The following is a 21,540-nucleotide window of genomic DNA, read 5'->3' as shown; positions in this document are numbered from 1 at the left end:
GTAGACGAGCTGGAAGGGAGAAGACCCCGTAGAAGTAGCAGGATGCGAGTTGATAGCAAATTCTGCCCAAGGCAGTAATTCAGCCCATTCGTTCTTCCTTGAATTGACATAGGATCGCAGAAATTGTTTCAGCGTTCAATTCATCCTCTCAGTCAGACTGAGGATGGTAAGCGGAGATTAAGTCCAAGGCAATGTCAAATTTTTGACACAAAGCTCTCCAAAACTTCGCAGTAAATTGTACTCCTCTGTCGGATAGGATATGCTTAGGCATCCCATGAAAGCGGAAGTTGTGTTTAATAAAGAGTTTTGCTAACTCTGTAGCAGAGGTAATCCTGGTAACGCTACAAAATGTGCCATTTTGGAGAAGCGGTCAACTGTGACCCAATGGTGTTGTTTCCATTGGATGGTGGAAGGTCTACCAACAAAATCAGTTGCTATAATGTGTCCAGGGTTCATCCAGCGATGGTAGAGGGTTGAAACAACTCCCAAGGGGCTCCGGCTGGTGGTTTTTGCTTGGCACAGACAGTGGCACATAAGTTTGTACGTCCTTTTTCTTGGTTGGCCACCAATAGTACCGTTGTAACATAAGAACATGCCATACTGGTCAGACCAAGGGTCCATCAAGCCCAGCATCCTGTTTCCAACAGTGGGCCAATCCAGGCCTAAGAACCTGACAAGTACCCCCAAAAACTAAGTCTATTCCATGTTACCGTTGGTAGTAATAGCAGTGGCTAATATACCTGGACTTGACCAACAATACTCAAATAATGATTTTATTTATGAAATTGTAACCGAACTTTATTGGCACCTGTTAGAATGTACGATATCCTAGATTTACTAACCTTAGTCTGTGTGCCTATTTGTAAACCGTTGCGATGGTATATAACTTAGCGACGGTATAGAAAAGTTTTTAAATAAATAAGTCAACTTAATTAATAGCAGGTAATGGACTTCTCCTCCAAGAACTTATCCAATCCTTTTTTAAACACAGCTATATTAACTGCACTAACCACATCCTCTGGCAACAAATTCCAGAGTTTAATTATGCGTTGAGTAAAAAAGAACTTTCTCCCATTAGTTTTAAATGTGCCACATGCTAACTTCATGGAGTGCCCCCTAGTCTTTCTATTATCCGAAAGAGTAAAAAACCGATTCACATCTACCCGTTCTAGACCTCTCATGATTTTAAACACCTCTATCATATCCCCCCTCAGCCATCTTTTCTCCAAGCTGAAAAGTCCTAACCTCTTTAGTCTTTCCTCATAGGGGAGCTGTTCCATTCCCCTTATCATATTGGTAGCCCTTCTCTGTACCTTCTCCATCGCAATTATATCTTTTTTGAGATGCGACGACCAGAATTGTACACAGTATTCAAGGTGCGGTCTCACCATGGAGCGATACAGAGGCATTATGACATTTTCCGTTTTATTCACCATTCCCTTTCTAATAATTCCCAACATTCTGTTTGCTTTTTTGACTGCCGCAGCATTCTGAACTGATGATTTCAATGTGTTATCCACTATGACACCTAGATCTCTTTCTTGGGTTTGTAGCACCTAATATGGAACCTAACATTGTGTAACTATAGCATGGGTTATTTTTCTCTATATGCATCACCTTGCACTTATCCACATTAAATTTCATCTGCCATTTTGATGCCCAATTTTCCAGTCTCACAAGGTCTTCCTGCAATTTATCACAATCTGCTTGTGATTTAACTATTCTGAACAATTTTGTATCATCTGCAAATTTGATTATCTCAATTGTCTTATTTCTTTCCAGATCATTTATAAATATATTGAAAAGTAAGGGTCCCACTATAGATCCCTGAGGCACTCCACTGTCCACTCCCTTCCACTGAGAAAATTGTCCATTTAATCCTACTCTCTGTTTCCTGTCTTTTAGCCAGTTTGCAATCCACAAAAGGACATCACCACCTATCCCATGACTTTTTACTTTTCCTAGAAGCCTCTCATGAGGAACTTTGTCAAACGCCTTCTGAAAATCCAAGTATACTACATCTACCGGTTCACCTTTATCCACATGTTTATTAACTCCTTCAAAAAAGTGAAGCAGATTTGTGAGGCAAGACTTGCCTTGCCTAAAGCCATGCTGACTTTGTTCCATTAAACCATGTCTTTCTATATGTTCTGTGATTTTGATGTTTAGAACACTTTCCACTATTTTTCCTGGCACTGATGTCAGGCTAACCGGTCTTTAGTTTCCCGGATCTCTCCTGGAGCCCTTTTTAAATATTGGGGTACGACTCTGTCTTGGATGGCCGGCCAGATGGGAATCGTGCGCCTACTTCAACCGCTTTTTCCTTAGATTTCTGTCCACTACCGCCTTCCCGACGGGTACCATATGAGTGGCTGCAAGAACCATTCTTCCGAGGTCAGTGATGTGATGGAGTTCATCTGGCACATCCTGAGTGGAGAAGGATCATGAAATGGCATCAGCCCGAGTGTTCTTCTCTCCCAGACGATACTTCAGAAGGAAGTCAAATCTGTTAAAGAATAGGGACCATCTTGCTTGACAGTGATTGAGTCATTGAGCATGTCTGAGGTACTCCAAATTCTTATGATCGGTGTACACTACTATTTGGTGTTGTGCGCCTTCCAGCCAAGGACGCCACTCTTCAAAGGCCAGCTTGATTGCGAGTAACTCTTTGTCTCTGATTCCATAATTTTTTTCGGCTGGCAAGAACCGCCTTGAGAAGAAGGAGCAAGGATGGAGCACATTAGATTCGCTATACTGGCTTAAAACCGCTCCCACACCAACATCTGATTGCGTTCGACCTCGACGATGAATGGACGATGTGGGTCAGGATGGCGGAGGTACGGCTTCTTTTGAAAAGCCTCTTTGAGTGTCGGAAAGGCTATTGTGGCTTCTGGAGACCAATTGGTGGGATTGGCTCCCTTCTTGGTCATAGCAGTTAGAAGGACTGTCAGTGATGAGTAGTTTTTAATAAAGGATCGATAGTAATTGGTGAAGCCCAAGAAGCGGCGCAATGCCTTCAGGCCTGTAGGTTGGGGCCAGTCCCGGATACTTTCTAATTTCTTGGGGTCCATCTGAAACCCGTTCTTAGAAACAATGTATCCCAGGAAGGGTACAGACTCCTTGTGGAATTCGCACTTTTCAAGCTTTGCATATAGGTGGTACTCACGCAGGCATCTTAAAACTTTCTTGACATCCTCCTGATGAGTTTGCAGATCTTAAGAGAAGAGATCAATATATCATCGAGACATACTACTACGCATTGATAAAGTAAGCCCCGTAAGATGTCGTTCATCATATTTTGAAAGACTGCAGGTGCAAATTCTCAAACCGAAGGGCATGATGAGATATTCGAAGTGTCCATTGCGGGTGTTAAAAGCAGTCTTCCATTCATCTCCTTCGCGGATATGCACCAAGTTGTAAGCTCCTTTAAGGTCTAATTTGGAGAATATCTTGGCTCCTTGGAGCCTGTCGAACAGTTCAGAAATTAAGGGCAAGGGGTACCTTTCCTTGATGGTAATCTCATTCAGACCCCTGTAATCGATGCAGGGGCGTAAGGTGCCATCTTTCTTCCCTATGAAAAAGAAGTCTGCACCAGCAGGAGATTTGGAGGGTCTGATGAATCCCTTCTGCAGGTTCTCTTGTATGTAGGTGGACATGGCTTTAGTCTCAGCCACTGAAAGAGGATAAACTCTTCCTTTGGGAGTTTCTGAATTAGGCTTCAGATTTATGGTGCAGTCAAATACTCTGTGTGGTGGAAGTACACCTGCTGCTTGTTTTGAGAAAACATCCTGGAAGGAGGCGTATTGTGGAGGTAAGCCAGTTAACGATGGTATACTGGGCATGCAAATGAGCGGTGAAACCTCTGCGAGGCACCGGCCATGACAGTCAGGCCCCCACCGGGACAGTTCCAACGTGGCCCAATTAAATTGTGGCATATGATCTGGAAGCCAAGGCAGTCTATGTACCACCGGATGCATGGCCTTTTCCAATACGAGAAATGAGATGGATTCAGAGTGTAAAGCTCTGGTGTGCAGGCCAATGGCCAGGGTAATCAATGAAACCTCTCCAGGAAGTGGTTCTCCATGCATAGAGGACAATAGCAATGACCTAGCTATTGGTGTGGTAGAAATCCGTAGATGTTCAACGAAGCGCTTCAGAATAAAATTACCTCTGGCACCGGAGTCAATGAGAGCTAGAGTCTGAAATTCAAGGCCTTCGCAGAGCAGAGATACTGGTAAGGATAATGGAGGAGTAGGAGAGGTGAGGCCCAGAAGAAGTCCTCCTGCAGATCCTAGGCCGTCAGTTTCCTGGACAGATGGGACAGGTTTGGACGGCGAGGCCCGATTGGTCACAATACATGCATAACCCCATGCGTTTGCGAAAACGTCTCTCCTTGGAAGTTAAATGGCTTTGGCCTAGTTGTATAGGCTCTTCCTCTTCTAAGGAAGCAGACGGTAAGCTGGAAGCAATAGGCATAGGTTTAGGACGGTTAGCCCCCACCGTGGACTTTTGTGGACTCATAGCCTCCTGAGTTCGGTCTCGTATACGGCGGTCAATTCTCCCAGCCAGTTCCAGCAGGGACTCAAGGGTATCAGGCAAATCAGCCACTAATTCATCCTTCAAACGAGAGTTGAGGCCCTCCATGAATATGGCATATAGACATCCAGTGTCCCAATGTAGTTCGGATGCTAAAGTCTTGAATTCGATCGCAAAGTCTGTGAGCGGCTTATTACCTTGCTGGAGATTGAGCAAAGCAGATCCAGCGACAGTCTGGCGAGCCGGATCATCAAAGACAGACTTGAAAAGTTTTAGAAATCCTGGTAGGTCATTCAGGATAGGATCTTCACATTCCCATAATGGTGAAGCCCAAGCCAAGGCTCATCCCTCTAGAAACGATAGGATGTAGGTGATCTTCGAAGCTTCAGTGCGAAAGAGGGTAGTCTGTAATGAAAAATGCATGCTGCATTGATTAACAAACCCTCTACACATCTTGGCTTCACCCGTAAAGCGGGTAGGTGTGGATAAAGGTACAGTGGTCTTGAGGGTCACCACTGGAGGCAGCAATTCTTTCACAGGAGTTGCTGAAGAATTCAGTTGAGCATGTAACTGACTGAAGGCAGTAGCTAGGCTCTCTAAAGACTTTTGTTGTTCTGTGGTCCGCTGGGCTAGGCCAGGAATGGCCTGCAAGGCCACAAGCTGAGCCGAGTCCATCTGTTGTTTTATGGCATCATGTGGACCCCCTAGTCGCAGTGGAGATGACTCCTCCCACGGGGAGGGGCCCCGAGGGGAACCACAGCGATAGGCTAAACTCAGAGAGTAGACACTTGTAGGTGGAAAGCTTTATTGTACTGCTGTAGATATATGGTATGAGACAGGAAGGAAAGACACTGAAGTCCAGCAAGATGCCAAAATGCTCAGACAGTCTCAGATGTAGAAGTCTCACCCAGATGTTCAAGGTGGATAGGAACCCGCACTGCGGGAAAGCCAAGCCTGGTGGGTGGAGTTAGAGAACTGGATCGCAGAGGTACTCACAGGAGCGTAGTGCGGCGTCTTCCTGGCAATGGAGATGGTGGGACCCAAGGTCCATGGTGCAGGATAGACTGGACTGATAGGCCCTCGAGGAGCAAGTACCTGATAGTACAGAAGATCCTAAAATAAATAGAGAGAGACCCCCGAGGAACGGTTGTCTAGTTAATAGAGCCCCAAAGGGTTGTTGGAAGTGAGAGGCCCCCGAGGGGCGGGTGCCTAGAGCTTCGTTAGGAGTGAGATTGCCCGGAGGGAAGTGAGGCATCTAAGCGAGCAGCTTAGAGCAGTCAGAGTAGCTAAAAAGAAGTCCTTGCTAACTCAAAGTAGGTAATGTAGCAGAGGCTTAAATATCCGGAGGTATTGACGTCATGCGGTGGGGACGCCCCCGAGGTACCCGCCATGACGTGTACTTAGGCGTAGGTGTACTTAGGCGTAGGCAACGTGTGCACGCTCGCCCTAGGAGGCACGGGAAGGAGCATGACGGACTGGGACGCCCATGCTGAGTTGGAGACACCAAGGGTTTCAGCACTTGGAACTGGAGGCAGCCATCTTGCCCAAGGAGGAGGAAAAGGGTAGAAAAGAGGTAAGGCAGAGTGGTCGCAGCCATCTGCGATTGACGGACGCAACACTCAGTTCCTTCTGATTTCCCGTCCACTTCTAAGAGGACATTCCGAAGGGACTCTAAGCGACTGTCTTTCAAACCACGGAGATATTATCCTCCTGCCACTCAAGGTCATCCTTCCAGGGTCAGCCCAGGCAAGCCCGACCTCAGAAGACCCAGCCAGCCCCTCAACCGGGCCCAGCTGCTGGATTTTGACTCCTCGCTGGAGAGCATAAGCCAACCTCCTCTACCATCCATACCCATCGGCGGTCGACTGTGCCATTTTACCAACATATGGCATACGATCACTTCAGACCAGTGGGTACTTGCTGTACTGAACAAAGTCTACCATCTCAACTTCCTGTCCGTACCAGCAGACTCCCCACCTCGGCTGACGTGGGGTTCATCCGACCACTCCTCTCTTCTGGAAGAGGAGGAATCAACCCTCTTGAAATCCCGGGCAATAGAATCAGTGGCCCTCTCTCAGCAGGGGCAGGGGTTCTATTCCAGGTATTTCCTCATCCCAAAAAAGTCAGGTGACATTCGTCCAATACTGGACCTGCGTGCTTTAAACAAATATCTTCAGAGGGAGAAGTTCAGGATGGTGACCTTGGGTTCTCTACTGCCGCTTCTACAAAGAGGAGATTGGCTTTGCTCTCTAGATCTACAAGACATGTATACACACTAGATATGTGAATCGGAACTGAAATCCGAACCGATTCTGGTTCCGATTCACATCTCTAATATACACATCTCGATCATCTGTCCCACCGCAAATTCCTTCGTTTCCTGGTCGGCCCCCGGCATTTTCAGAACCGGGTACTGCCGTTCGGCCTGTCATCCGCTCCTCGAGTCTTCATCAAGTGCCTCGTAGTGGTCGCGGCATACCTGAGATGTCAGGGCGTCCATGTCTACCCTTATATTGACGATTGGCTGATAAGGGCTCCGACTCAGAGGGATGCATTAGCCTCCTTACGACTAACAATCCATATGTTGCTGTCTCTCGGGTTTCTGATCAACTACCCCAAGTCCAGTCTAGTTCCATTTCAAGCCCTTTTCTTCATAGGAGCCACCCTGGACACCATGCAGGCAAAAGCATTCCTCTTTCAGGATCGAGCTCGTACTCTCATATCTCTCGCACAATGCCTCCAGAATTGGCGTTATTCCACAGCTCGTCATTTTCTCATTTTGCTGGGTTACATGGCGTCCACTATGCATGTCACTCCAATGACACGCCTCGCCATGAGAGTCATGCAGTGGACTCTAAAGTCCCAGTGGACTCAGGCTTACCAGCCAATGTCCAGCATTGTCCACGTTACCAAGCAGCTCCGCCTGTTGCTGGCCTGGTGGATGCAGCTCTCCAACCTCTTTCAAGGCCTTCCCTTTCAGGTTCCAGACACTCAAATTGTCCTAATGACAGATGCCTCCAATCTAGGTTGGGGTGCTCATGTCAACGAGCTACAGACTCAATGTCCCTGGTCTCCAGAGGAAGCCAAACAGATAAATTTCTTGGAACTTCGAGCGTTCAGATATGCCCTCAGAGTCTTTCAGGATTGCCTCTTAAACAAGACCATCCTGATTCAAACAGACAACCAAGTAGCGATGTGGTACATCAACAAGCAAGGGGGAATGGGCTCCTTCCTTTTGTGTCAGGAAGCTGCACAGATATGGGCGTGGGCTCTTTCTCACTCGATGTACCTCAGAGCGACCTACTTGGTGGGCGTGGACAATGTTCTGGCAGACAGGTTAAGCCGGACCTTCCATCTGCACGAATGGTCTGTCAACCCTGCGGGAGCGGACACAATCTTCCAACATTGGGGGTATCCACACATAGACCTCTTTGCATCCATCCACAACCACAAGGTAGAGAACTTCTGCTCCCTCACTCGCAGCTACCACTCACGCTTTCGCCCTCTCGTGGTTCAGCGGTCTCCTCTACGCGTACCCTCCACTTTCACTCATATCAAAGACTCTCATGAAGTTACGAAGGGACAAGAGCTTAATGATTCTGATAGCCCCTCACTGGCCACGCCAAGTCTGGTTCCCAATCCTCGAGGATCTATCAGTTCGCTGGTGCATCGCTCTAGGGGAGGATCCGCTTCTGATAACTTAGAACAACGGGTGCCTACGCCACCTCAACCTCCAGGCCTGTCACTGTCGGCCTGGATGTTGAAAGGTTAATACTTCAACCCTTTAACTTTTCAGAGTCGGTATCCCATGTCCTGGTAGCTTCACGAAAACCTTCCATGAGACACTCTTATCGTTCCAAGTGGAAAAGGTTTACGGTCTGGTGCACGTCCATGTCCATAGACCCCCTTCACCTGTTGCACTGCGAAGTTTCTGGACTATTTCTGGCATCTGACAGAATCAGGCCTGAAAACTTACTCTATAAGAGTGCATGTCAGTGCAGTAGCCGCCTTCCACAACGGAGTAGGAGATGTCTCTATTTTGACACAGCCCTTAGTCACACGCTTCATGAGAGGGTTGCTCCACCTGGAACCTCCATTGCGCCCTCTGGCTCCCGCTTGGGACCTTAACGTGATCTTAGGGCGGCTCATGAAACCTCCGTTCGAGCTTCTCCACTATCTCACTTGGAAAGTAATTTTTCTTCTCGCTGTAACATCCACTCGTAGAGTTAGTGAATTACAGGCATTAGTCACCTACCCGCCTTTGGTAAACTTTTTTATTGCACCTTACACTAAAATTCTACATGACAGAGTGGTTCTCCGTACACACCCTAAGTTTTTACCAAAGGTAGTGTCGGAATTTCATCTTAATGAATCCATCATCTTTCCTACTTTCATCCCAAGGCCCCATTCAAACCCAGGAGAAAAGGCTGTACATTCCCTGGACTGCAAACGTGCCCTAGCCTTTTATCTGGAGCGCACGTCAACCCACAGAAAGTCCACTCAATTATTTGTTTCTTTCGATAACATCAAATTGGGAAATCCAGTGGGAAAACAGACCCTTCCTCCTGGTTGGCGGACGGTTTCTCCTTTTGCTACCAGCAAGCAGGCATTCCACTACAAGACCGAGTGAAGGCACACTCTGTTCGAGCCATGGCAACCTCTGTGGCACACCTTCGTTTGGTGCCACTTGTTGATATTTGTAAGGCTGCGACCTGGAGCTCTCTCCATATCTTCGCAGCCCATTATTGCTTAGATAAGGCTGGCCAGCAAGATTCCGTTTTTGGCCAGTCTGTACAATGCAACTTATTCTCAGCTTAACTACTCAACATCCTACCAGCGACCCGTTCAGGGTTTTCAGGATGCCCTCCTACCCAAATCCACCCCTGTTGTTGTGCCAGTTGCATGTCTTTGGGTGCATTTGGTGCATTGCTTGGTCATCCTTAGCTCGCCACTCACCTATATGTGAGGACTACCATCCTGCTTGTCCTGTGAGAAAGCAGAGTTGCTTACCTGTAACAGGTATTCTCACAGGACAGCAGGATGGTAGTCCTCACGAAACCCGCCTGCCACCCCGCGGAGTTGGGTTCGCTTGCGATTTATTTTATTTTTTCGCACGTACTTCTTGCTATACACCAGACTGAAGGGGGACACCTACTGGATGCAGGGTTAGTGCCATGCTGGGCATGCCCAGTAGGAGCCAGTCAAAATTCTAGAAACTTTGACAAAAATGTTCCGTGATTGGGCTCCATCCTGATGATGTCACCCATATGTGAGGACTAACATCCTGCTGTCCTGTGAGAACACCTGTTACAGGTAAGCAACTCTGCTTTCTCTGCTCTGTTCTATTATATGTGTGCTTCCTGCTCAAGACCCTCCCAAAAAAGAGTCCTCTGCAGAGCTACTCAGTTGCCATGTGGCCATGTGCCACATTTTACACATGAAAGAGCCACAGGTTGGCCACCTCTGGTCTCGTTTTAGAAAGGCTATCTGGCTCTTCAAGATGGATTTATCATGTTTTGATTCCATCAGACATGCTTTATTGACTGTACAGAAAACGGAAGGCTTTGCTTCTGTGCCACTGGTATGTGGAGGAGTGTGTTCCATATCTGATGTACACCCTACCGTGCCTTCTGCAGTTAGCTGAGCCCTTCAAGTGCTGCATCCTTTCACTAACCATTTTCTTAGTACTAGGGGACCCTGTTTAATTCTTCTATTGTTAAACTTTGACAGTTACATATATTTTTGTCCTATTGTTATTTTCTGCTACAACCAATAAAGCTTAAGATGCAAAAAAGAAACCCAATATGGAGCAAGGGTTGTCCAAGGTTCCTGGAAAGGGATGGAGTACCAGTCACTTGTACAAAATGTCCAGTGACTCTAGGAATTTCTCAGTTATTCTTCATCCCATCCACTAATAGCAATTCTTAATGGCTGCGCTGTACTCCTGCAAGAGCTGAACTCCACAACACATCTTTCCTTCCGCCATTTGGCCTGCAGCCAGATAGATCCGCTAGCGAGGATGCAAAGTGTCCTATTGACGTCAGGCATTCCATTAATAAAAGCCTCAGCTCCTTTGGCCAGCACCGCTCTCATGCGCCTGGGGGATTGCTGGGGCCTCCAGCTGGTCGGCTTACTGGCCTTTCTTTTCCCTTCCCTCCCCCACATTTCCTCTGACCCTCAACTGACCCCGAAATTGCAAACAATATTCTGCTAGTTTGTTTTCTTGGGGGGTAGTTACGTTGTATGGCAGCTTTCTCCTTGCAATTGTGTTGGTGGGATTCAGGGTGCAGGTGTGCCATGCCTGCAGCCCCCTACCGAGGGCTGCCGCTGAATTGGTTGCGTTCTGGAGGGTGGTGCAAGAATAAATATGGGAAGGGTAGGGAGAAATCCCCCAACTGGGGCAGTGTCCAATTGAACTTTGTAGCAGAGTAAAGCTAGGACTGACTCAGCATGTATGTTCCTGATGACCTGCAGCCTTCCTGATTGTTTAAAACACTTGCACCAAGAAAACAGACAACTGAAGCTGCACAGACAAGCTTTAGCCCAAAATTCCCACTCTCTTCCAATAATTATTAGATGCCTGGAAATCTTTGCCCCAGAAGCAAAAACGACAAAACCTTGCATATTTATTTGTGAAACAAAATGTTTGACTTTTGATACATCTTTATTAGCATTAAGCGATTTAATAATTTTTCACACTACTTTTCACCTGCCGTTTATGCGAAGTCTGTATGGAATGGGGCAAATTCTCTTTCTGTTTCCAGCTCATAAAATGTAATGTTTGAATGTCCCTGTGCTGATTCCATGGTGGGCTTGGTTCTGTCATGATGAGGATAAACAGAGCATTCTGACTAGCACCACCTAGTGTTGGCTGAAGTTACTGGCTTCAGCTTTTATTAAAGCAAATAATTTGATACTCATGCTGTAAATTTTATTTAAAGCCTTGGTTGGGAGGGAGAGATGCCACCAGATTTGGCTTAAAACATATGCAAATATATGAGATTATTCCCTTAACTTAATGCTATTAGAATAGGTTTATTTTTTCTATTTTTATTTTTTCAGCAGTTAGTGGGTTTTGTTGTTTTACCATATCTGTATTTTCTGTAACATGGTGAAAGATTTTTCCCTTTGCTGTTTTGTACATGGATATCCATTTAACTCTGTTGTTTTCAAGATAAAACTGAGCCAGTCCTGGTTTTACCCTCATCAGCATTGACCTATAGCTCTTGCTTTTCTTAGGGATGCATGTGGTGAGGGGAGGAGGGGCATAAATATATTTATTTATTAAAATAATTATCATCTGCCTATATCGTACAAAACATGCTAGGTGGTTTACAAACTTAAAATACAATTAAAACATCAGATCAATACATAATACAATACACATAATCTGGCTAAATAAGCATTAGGCACTTGATCCTATTCACATCCAAAAGCTTCCCTAAAGAGATGGGCCTTTAAATGTTTATAAAAAAAACAGTAATGTCCTCAATTGCTTGCAGTGGATCAGCTTATCCCAAGAAAAAATAATGGAGTTATTTATTTATTTAATTTATTTGTTGGGTTTTTTATACCGAAGTTCAAAATTAAATATCACATCAGTGTACAATTAACTAATCATGCCCCATTTGTAGACATTTAAAAAGTCATTCAATTAAAAGAGATACTATTCCATCATTAATGTGATAAAAGCATATAAAACAGCAATAAAAGATAACATTCGTTAGAAAAAAATAAAATAAGGTAAAATACAAATAACATTTCTTAAACCTTAAAACCTAAAGGAAACTAAATTAATTGTAAAACAGAAGATTTAAGAATTAAATATAAGGCTATTCTTACGGGAAGGCCTGTTGAAAAAGCCAGGTTTTTATGCCTTTTTTAAAGGCTTGCATGCTTGGCTCAAGTCGTAGCTCTTGTGGAAGGGAATTCCACAACAGTGGGCAAGCAATGGAAAGTGCTCTCTCACGCACTGAATTTAAGTGATGGAACAGGGAAGGAGCCGTAGTTAGCAGACCTGGTGGTTCTCTGTGGAACGTGGAAATGTAGTGTTGTGGTGAGTTAGTTGGTAACTTTAATGCTTTGGGATTGAGGAGCTTCTGGTAGAAGGTTTGAAGTGCTGAAATTGATTTCTGCCAGTGGCAGAGTGGGGACATGATGTGCCACATGGCTACCTTTGATTCAAATAATAAACTGAAATACAACTCCAATAGGATGTTGGAATGAAAGTAATAAAAAAGACAATTATGCAGTATAATCCAGAAATTTCACCTAGACGTGTTTCCATATTGCAGGGAGAGAATGAGATTTTTGGGAATTTAGCTATGGAAATTTACCATGGTGAATATTGGTCTAATGCTTAGAGGAATGGACTGAAAACCAGGGATCAAATCCACTTCCACTGACACTCCTTGTGACCTTGGGCAAGTCACTTTATCTCCCATTGCCCCAGGTACCTACTTAGCTTGTAAGATCTTTGGGGAAGGGACTTGTTGTATCTGTAAGCTGCCTTGAGCACCATTTGGAAAGATGGGAAAAAAAATACAAAATGTATTTTATTTCTTGGCCCTTTGGCATCATATATATGTCATTCAGTAAAACCAGGTCTGGCTCAGCCTGTCCATGGTGACCTGGATGAATTGGAACCCTTGCTTTCAGAAACAGTTAATGGTGCTGATGTTGTATTCCCAGCCAGCTTGAGAACCAGAAACCAGGATCAGGAATCTGTTCCATTGAGCTTTTTTCAATGAATCAAAGCTGGTTGCCAAAAAGACCTGGTCACATGATCGGCATGATTTGTTTTCTTATCTGCCTCTGCACTAGATTCTCCCTCCCTTTTTCTCCTTTCCTTGGCAAGACTTCTTCCCCTTGATTCTTAGCATAGATTTGAAAGTAGTGTGTGTATTAAGGTGACCTGATAGTACCGCCTGGATCAGTCTGTTTCATAATTAACAGACTGATCCATTCTTGGTTTTACCTTATTGCGTGCAGGGAATTGTAATTCTGATTGTCCTATTTATTTCACTGAAAAAAATCTGAACTACAAATCCTTGCATGCATGGGAGCAAAGCCAGGACTGGATCAGCCTATTCTTTATGCCATGGAGCCAAGTGACAACCATAACTGATTAATCTAAGGCATAAGGGACCAGCTAAGCCAGTATTGAATTTACTCCCATTGCATCTAGAGACTTATAGTTCCAATTCCTCAAAGAAAAAGCAGGAACTACAAGTGCCTGAGATACAGTGGGTGGTAAAACCAGAATTGGGTCCGCTTGTCTGGTCAGCTTAGCAGAACTGGGTGGCTTTAGTTACCTCTTGTTGAAGGATAGTTATCCATTGGGACCCTTACGGACACTCTTTAAGTTGCCATTTTGACTGATGTTTGCATGCATTACATTATTTTCTAACAGGAGGCTTAATCCTCCTGCTTTGGCTAGGCTCATCATGTTTTTGTATCCTTAATGGGATCAGGTGGCAGGGTGAGAGTTGCCATCTGGCTCCATGTTATGGAAAATGCTAGTCCATTCCTGGATTTATTTGAGAAAATCAGAACTAAAAGTGCATATATACAATTGGGTGAAGCCAGTTCTGGCATGGAGCCAGGGGAAAATCTTATGTTAGCCCCTGCCACTAAACACACATATTGGCCCAAGAAGGGATCATTCTCCACACAGGGTGCATCCGAGAGATGCTAAGAATTGGTCTTCTCTACACAGTCACTATATGTGAATGAGACTTTGGGATAATTCTAGGTGTGCCATCCTTGTGATCTCTTATTTGCCTGGTTTGCTGGTTAAAATTACATTTTTTTAATCAGTTACTTCACCATGCAGTTGTTTCACAAAGCTGAGAATGTGTTTTTATCCTTATACTCTGTTCCCCAGATCCTTGTCCAGTGAATCGTACAAGAGCAGGCCTAGATTGCACAGAAAAAGCACGTGCAGAAAGGTAGCATTTAAAATCCAGATGTGATTGTTGCCATTGGAACTGTAATTTGCTTAGCTAGTCAGACGGGGGAGAAATGAAGGGTGGAAATAAACCCCTCTACAGAGGGAATCACTCTCTGCAAATCCCTGTCCAAACTGGTCAGGGTTTTCTGCTGGCCTTTTTACAGTTTTTCCATTGCAAATGGTTTTGGGAGCCTCGCCTGCCCCCACCCCCAGATATTTCCAGAAATACATGGGCTTGCAATTAGAATTTTGGGCTTTTACCCACTCACCCCACTACCCCCTGCCTAAGGCTTCAATAGTGAATCTCTCTCACGGTCACCGCAGCAGAGCCCAATGCTTCCTAATGTCATTTCCTTGAAGTCTGATAAGAAAAGGGGGTTTTAGCTTATTTTTGGTGAGGGGAGTGAGGGATATTTTTGAGAGGAGGTGAGATGGGGAGATATGAAGAAAAAAATCTGAATAAAAAGATGTTTAAAAAAAATTCTTCCTGTTCACATTGGCTGCTCCCTGGCTCCCAATGCTTGGGGCTTGCAGCCCCCCTGTTACCATGGCAACACAACAATGGCCGTCCCTTCTACACAATATTTACTCCATCTGCTTCGTGGGATCTCGGAGTGCTTCACGTTCGCTTTCTAACCCTTTGCATTTTTTTAAACCTTTTTCCTCATTTTAATTTAAAGGAGAGGGGAGGGCTGGAAAAGGGATCGTGGAAAGACAGATGTTTGGGTAGGAGGGTTTTTTGTTTTCCTCAAAGTAAGAAATAAAAAAATTCTTTGCAACAGCTTCATCTAGGTTCCGCTTGCTGTTTGGGGAGCCTTTTCGGCTGAGGAAAGAGCCATTGAGAGGAGAGAAAATAAAATAATTGTATTTTCTAAGGGGGACAAGGAAAGAGAGACTTTCTGACTTTCTGCCTGCATGGAACGAGCTCCTCACACCATGCTGGCTAGCTGGTACAGATGCTAGAATCCGGAAGCCTGAGGTCGAGAGTGTACCCCATGGACATGACACTGGAAGCCCAGAGAGTGCCAGCAAGGCCAGGGTCCTGGTGTTCAGCTACAGCCCACCTCAATGCCTGCTTCTCTCTCCCCAGAGGATGCCTTTCCAAAGCTGGCCATCGAGACTCTGGAAGAGCTGGATTGGTGCTTGGACCAGCTGGAGACTCTGCAGACCCGGAATTCAGTCAGTGAGATGGCCTCTAATAAGGTAAGAGGGCCAAAGTTACAATGCTAGTGCTGAAACCAAGCCACATACTCTGGTGTGGGACTGTGCAACTTTCAGCAGGCAGACAGGGCACAGGTTATGTCTTAAACCATGAGCAAAAGTGAGCACTTATTTCTGGTAGATGGCTTTACACATGTACATGGGTTTGGAAGAGTCCAAGGGCCTTCTGCCATCAGATAAGAGGCTTCTGTGTCTCCAGTTAGCACCATGAAAATCCCAGATAAAATGTCACTTAAAATAAAATAAAGCCTTTTCTGAAGTTGGAGGGCTTCAGTGTAATCCTGATCAGAAGCAAAGGTTTTTAGTGTCAGTAGTAAGTGAGAGGGTCTGAGATGATGGCTGAGCATTTTGAGTGGCTGTTTCCCAAATTAAAGTGGGAAGTCACCTCACCCCTGTCCCCTCAAAAAAAAACACAAAAAAACACAAAACAACAACAACTAAAGGGATCTCAGTTCCACCTAGTTTTCTCCTCAGTTTAATTGCTAGTGGGCTTCGAAACTAGAATGTACTGGGGATGGACTGTTGCACTATTTTGGCAGATTGTGTAGGATTGTCTTTCCCTATCAGCACAGTAAACTCCCAGCCCTGCCCTATAAAATGTGCAAACATTCTTAGTAGTTATTCCTAAAGTCTCCGGCTGTTGACTTCAGTGGTGAAATTCCCAGATCCTAGGAAGTTTACATAGAAACATGAAGGCAGAAAAAGACCACATGGCTTATCTAGTCTGACCATCCACACCAACTATTTAACTTTGCAATCCCTACCACTCCCTTAAAGATCCTCCATGTTTATTCCATGTTTCCTTGACTTTAGATACATACTGTCCTTGTCTCCCCCACTCCTTCACATGGAGGCCTTTCCATACATCCACCACCCACTCTGTAAAGAAATGTTTCCTTAGATTATTTGTGAGCTGAGCCCCTTTCACTCTTATCCCATGACCCTCTCGATCTAGAGCATCCTTTCTTTTGCATGGAAACCTTGGAAGTATTTAAATGGCTGTCATATCTCCTCTATCCTGCTTTTCCTCAAGAGTATACATATTTAGAACTTTGTTTGCCACTATATGCTTTAGACTGACTCCAGCTAGTTTTTATCCTTTTGAAGCTGCAGTCTCCAGAACACAGTATTTCAAATCAGGTTTCACCAGGGACTTATACATGAGCAATATTGCCTTTTTTCTGCTGACTATTCCTCTCCTTATGCAGTCAAGCATGTTTCTGGCTTTGGCCATCAATGTATCCATCTGTTTGGCCACCTTAATAACATCCAGTATAATCACTCCCAGAGCCTGCTCTTCTTTCATGCTTGGAAGAACTTCACCCTCTATACTGTACCCCACTCCCTTTGGTTTTTGCAGCCCTAATGCATAACTGCATTTTTTAGTATTACATTTTAGCTGCCAGACCCTAGACATAGTCCTTGAACTTCACTAGATCCCTCCTCTTGTTTCCCACACCTTCCTGACTATCTACCCAGTTACAGATTTTGGTATTATCTGCAAAAATACAAACCTTTCCTGGCCATCCTGCCATAATGTCACGCACAAAAATGTTGAAAAGAACCAATCCAAAGACCAATCCTTGCAGCATACCACTAGTAACCCTCCTATGCTCGGAGCGAACTCCATTTACTACCACTTTTTCTAACTCATTCAGTCACTTTAGGGTCCATACCAAGGGCTTTCACTTTATTTATAGGTGATCTGTGTGGGACTGTGTCAAAGGCCTTGCTGAAATCCAAGTACACTACATCTAGCACTCTCCCTGATCCAACTGTCTGGTCATCCAAAGAAAAAAATGGATCAGATTCATCAGAAAAGACCTACTTCTGGTGAAAACCATGCTGCCTCAGATCTTGCAATCCATTGGATTTCAGAAATTGCACTCTCCTCTGTTTTCACATCAATTCAATTAATTTGCTCATCACAGAGGTCAGACTGATGGGCCTGTAGTTCCCAGCCTCCTCCGTACTTCCACTTTTATGAATGGGAACCACATCCGCCTATCTCCAGTCCTCCGGACCTTCTGATTCTAAAGAAGCATTGAAAAGGTCAGTCAGCAGAGCTGCCAATAATTCTCCAAGTTCCCTTAAAATCCTCAAATGTATCCCATCACTTTATCTACTTTAAGTTTAGCTAGATCCTCATGATTTACCTCACCTCCAATCTTATTTGTGTTTGTTTTACATGTACCTGCCTGCCCTGGCCCTTCCAAAGTGAACACCAAACAGAAACATTTGTTAAGCAATTTCGCTTTTTCCTCATCAGACTCTACGTTTTCCTCCACTTCACCTCTTCAGTTTCTCAATACCACTCCTCCTATCACTGAAATATCTTTAAAAAAAAAAAAAGTCTAGTCTCCTTGTTTTACCTTATTTGCTATTTTTTCTTCCATTTGCATCTTTGCATTCCTGACTACTTTCCCAGCGTCTCTTAGCTTTTCCAGTTATTGTCATCTGTATTCCTCTTTCTGCAGTCTCTTGTAAATTATGAACACTACCTTTTTTTCCTTACCTTTTCAGCTGTCTCTTTAGAAAATCATTGTGGCCTCTCCTTATTTACTTTTCCTAACAAAACGTTTAGTTGCCCTTATAATATCTCCTTTGTTTTGCCCGCTGCTTTTCTGTTTCCTGTAGATTTTCCCATCCAGTAATGATTTCTTGAGGTACACCCCCATTTAACAGTCAGTTTTCCTGAAGTCTAGGACCCTCATGTTTGAATGAACCTTCATTGCCTGCACTCTAATACTGAACCATACCATCTGGTGATTCAGTATTAGAGCACAGGCAGTGAAGGTGCATTCCAAGTAAGAGTCCTAGACTTCAGGAAAACTAACTTTGTTAAAATGGGGTGTTTCTCAAGGAGTCGCTACTAGATGGGAAAATCTAGAGCAGGTAGAAGAGCAGTGAACAAAATTATAAGGAGATATTATAAGGGCAACTAAACTTTTTGTTAGGAAAGTAAATAAAGGAAAGAGGATGCTATAGTTTTCTAAAGAAGTATTGGAAAAAAGTTTGAAAGCACCGTTATCTGTTAAAACTACATAGGTATACAAGCTCAGTGGACAGTGATTCTCCTCTGTGATAGTTATATAATAAATGACAGCAGAAATAGACCAATCAGCCATTCAGTTGTTCCTGTCCACACTGTGCATGGTTATATCCCAGCTGCCAGTAGTAGAACATGACCACTTGTTAGATATCACTTCCTATCCAGGACACTTTTCAGTGTCCCCCTCAGCAATCCACCATTTTGAACTGATACTCGTATAAGAGTCCTTATTCCATTCACAGCCCATTTGCTTCCTTTTCCATATCAAATCACTCATTTAGGGTATGATTTGGTACAGGTACCACCTTGGACTTATTCATGAGGAAACAGTCACTTACTATTTATTTAAACAACCTGTTCGATTGTTCTGCTATAGCCTTACTTGGCAGCCAGAATGTCTTTAGAAAATTACCAGTAATGATTTAGGTCAAGGATGGGTTTGAGAGAGCTCAGGAGAGCAGGGAGAGGTTGGTATAGTTGACAGAGTACACCACAAACTTTTATATGTTTTGGGGAGGTCGAACAGGAGCAGTGCAAGCACTGGTTTCCACAGAGGGCGATAAGTCTGTGGAAGAGTTGTACCCTGATAGAAAACAGTGGGGTAGATTTTATAAAAGTACGCCCATGCGTACTTTTGTTCGCGCACCAGGTGCAAACAAAAGTACGCCGGATTTTAATAGATACGCGTGTAGCTGCGCGTATCTTTTAAAATCCGGGGTCGGCGCGCGCAAGGCTGCGCAAAATCGGCAGCCTGCGCGCGCCAAGCCATGCAGCCTGCGTCCGTTCGGAGCGGCCTCGTTGGGAACTTTCCTTCCACCCCCCGCACTTTCCCCTCCCTTCCCCTAACTAACCCGCCCCCGGCCCTAACTAATTCCCCCCCCCCCCCCGCCTTTATCGCAAAAGTTACGCCTGCCCAAGGCAGGCGTAACTTGCGGGCGCCGGGCCGGCTGCCAGCGCGCCATGGTCCAGAGACCGTGGCCACGCCCCCAGAACACCCCCGTGACGCGCCTCCCCGACACGCCTCTGACGCGCCAGCCGCGACACCCCCCCCCCCCCCAACGCCCCCCCAGGAAAGCCCTGGGACTTATGCGCATCCCATGGCTTGCGCACGCCGCCGAGCCTATGCAAGATAGGCTCGGTGCGCGCAGGGGGGGTTTGGGGTAGGTTTTCGGGGATTACGCGCGTAACCCTTTGAAAATCTACCCCCGTGCTTGCATTCAAATTGGAGCTGGGCCTTTTTTATAAAGACAAATATTATTGTAGGTTAAAAGAGAAACAGAGATTTTGTTAAGGTTTTCTCTCATATCCTATTGGAGTTACGATTGATATCTACACATATATGATGTGTATTGACAGACTTTGTGAGGGACAGTGATGAAGTCTAAAGCAAGATGTGGATTAAACCAGAAAGTCCAAAGATTATATTGACTGTCAGGTGCTTTCTCAACCAATCAGAAAGGCTTCCCCTAGTGCAACCTGTTCTGTTGTTCGATGTTGTTAAATTCCAGGCATCAAAATCACTAGTACAGATGGCATTCAAAATTTACAGAGCAATTGTGAAGCTGTAGCAGTGAAAGGTACCAAATCCAGAAACTACCAACTTGTTATAAGTCATTGTGGGGAAAAAAATGGTATTGGCTAGCAGAGTGAGCAATTAGGAGCCAGGAGGTCACAAGAGAGCCTCACAAAAGGAATAGGTAAGGTGATAAATCAGCCAAGGGTCTGCTTTATAATTTAGTTAGAAAATATGACTCTTTAATTTGTTTTCCTACTGATTGTGTACTTAGAAATGTTTGGGGTTTTTTAGGAGGAAAATATGTATTTCTGTGTAATTAAATTATTAATTTCAAACCCCGACCTCCTATAACCATTCTCAGCATATAAGCTACATTGGCTGGGTTCAGAGATATAGCGCCTGTCACTTGTAGGACTGCTCGGGATGAGCACAAGGGCACCAGTGGCGTAGCCAGAACTGATTTTTTTTGGGTGCACACAAGGTTAACATGGATGGGCTGTAGGCATGCAGGTCTGAGACCTACTAGTTGTATTCTTATTGATAAATAATGCCATATCCCTCACCCTACAATGGCTTTCTAAATAGTTTGCAACAGCCATGCATGAAACTTTAAAACATTTTACCTTAATTATTTCAAGCACTTACCAGCATTAAAAATTCCTTATTAATCTGTATTTATGTTATATTTATTGCAGTTTATAAATGCACAAGTATATCATGTAAAAAACAAAGAAAATGAACAGATCCAATTAAGCATATAATAAAACAAAAATCAATGTATTCTTTCATGAATCCTCTTTGTAGAAAGCGAGAAATCATTATAACTGCAATAAAATAGCATTAATCATCTGAACAGGTACACAACAGAGCTAGGACAATTCACATTGTAACCAACATAAAAAAAAAAAATTCAAATTCTGATGTCACCACTGCAAAAAACATCCCTCCACTGCTAAACATTTTGTGAAGTAAAATAAGAAATTGCCATGCTAGGTCAGACCAAGGGTCCATCAAGCCCAACATCCTGTTTCCAACAGAGGCAAAACCAGGCCACAAGAACTTGGCAATTACCCAAATACTAAGAAGATCTCATGCTACTGATGCAATTAATAGCAGTGCCTATTCCCTAAGGGGCGGATTTTAAAACGAGCGCGAATAGCCTACTTTTGTTTGCGCTCCAGGCGCAAACAAAAGTACGCTGGATTTTAGTAGATACGCGCAGAGCCGTGCGTATCCGCTAAAATCCTGGATCGGCGCGCGCAA

The 21,540-nt window shown here is 44.5% G+C and overlaps 1 protein-coding gene across 3 annotated transcripts in view; it reads left to right on the top strand.

The window, feature by feature from the left end:
* Positions 1-21,540, top strand: part of PDE4C (phosphodiesterase 4C) — a 969,601-nt gene that overhangs the window by 799,030 nt on the left and 149,031 nt on the right. For all 3 annotated transcript variants that reach the window (XM_029614335.1, XM_029614336.1, XM_029614337.1), the window contains one exon: positions 15,579-15,691. In XM_029614335.1, coding sequence (XP_029470195.1) covers positions 15,579-15,691 — 113 coding nt within the window. The remainder of the gene's footprint in view (positions 1-15,578; positions 15,692-21,540) is intronic.

The sequence above is a fragment of the Rhinatrema bivittatum genome, chromosome 8 (genome assembly GCF_901001135.1).
Source record: "Rhinatrema bivittatum chromosome 8, aRhiBiv1.1, whole genome shotgun sequence".
Classification (NCBI taxonomy): Eukaryota; Metazoa; Chordata; class Amphibia; order Gymnophiona; family Rhinatrematidae; genus Rhinatrema; species Rhinatrema bivittatum.
This window is presented reverse-complemented; position numbering and strand designations above follow the sequence as displayed.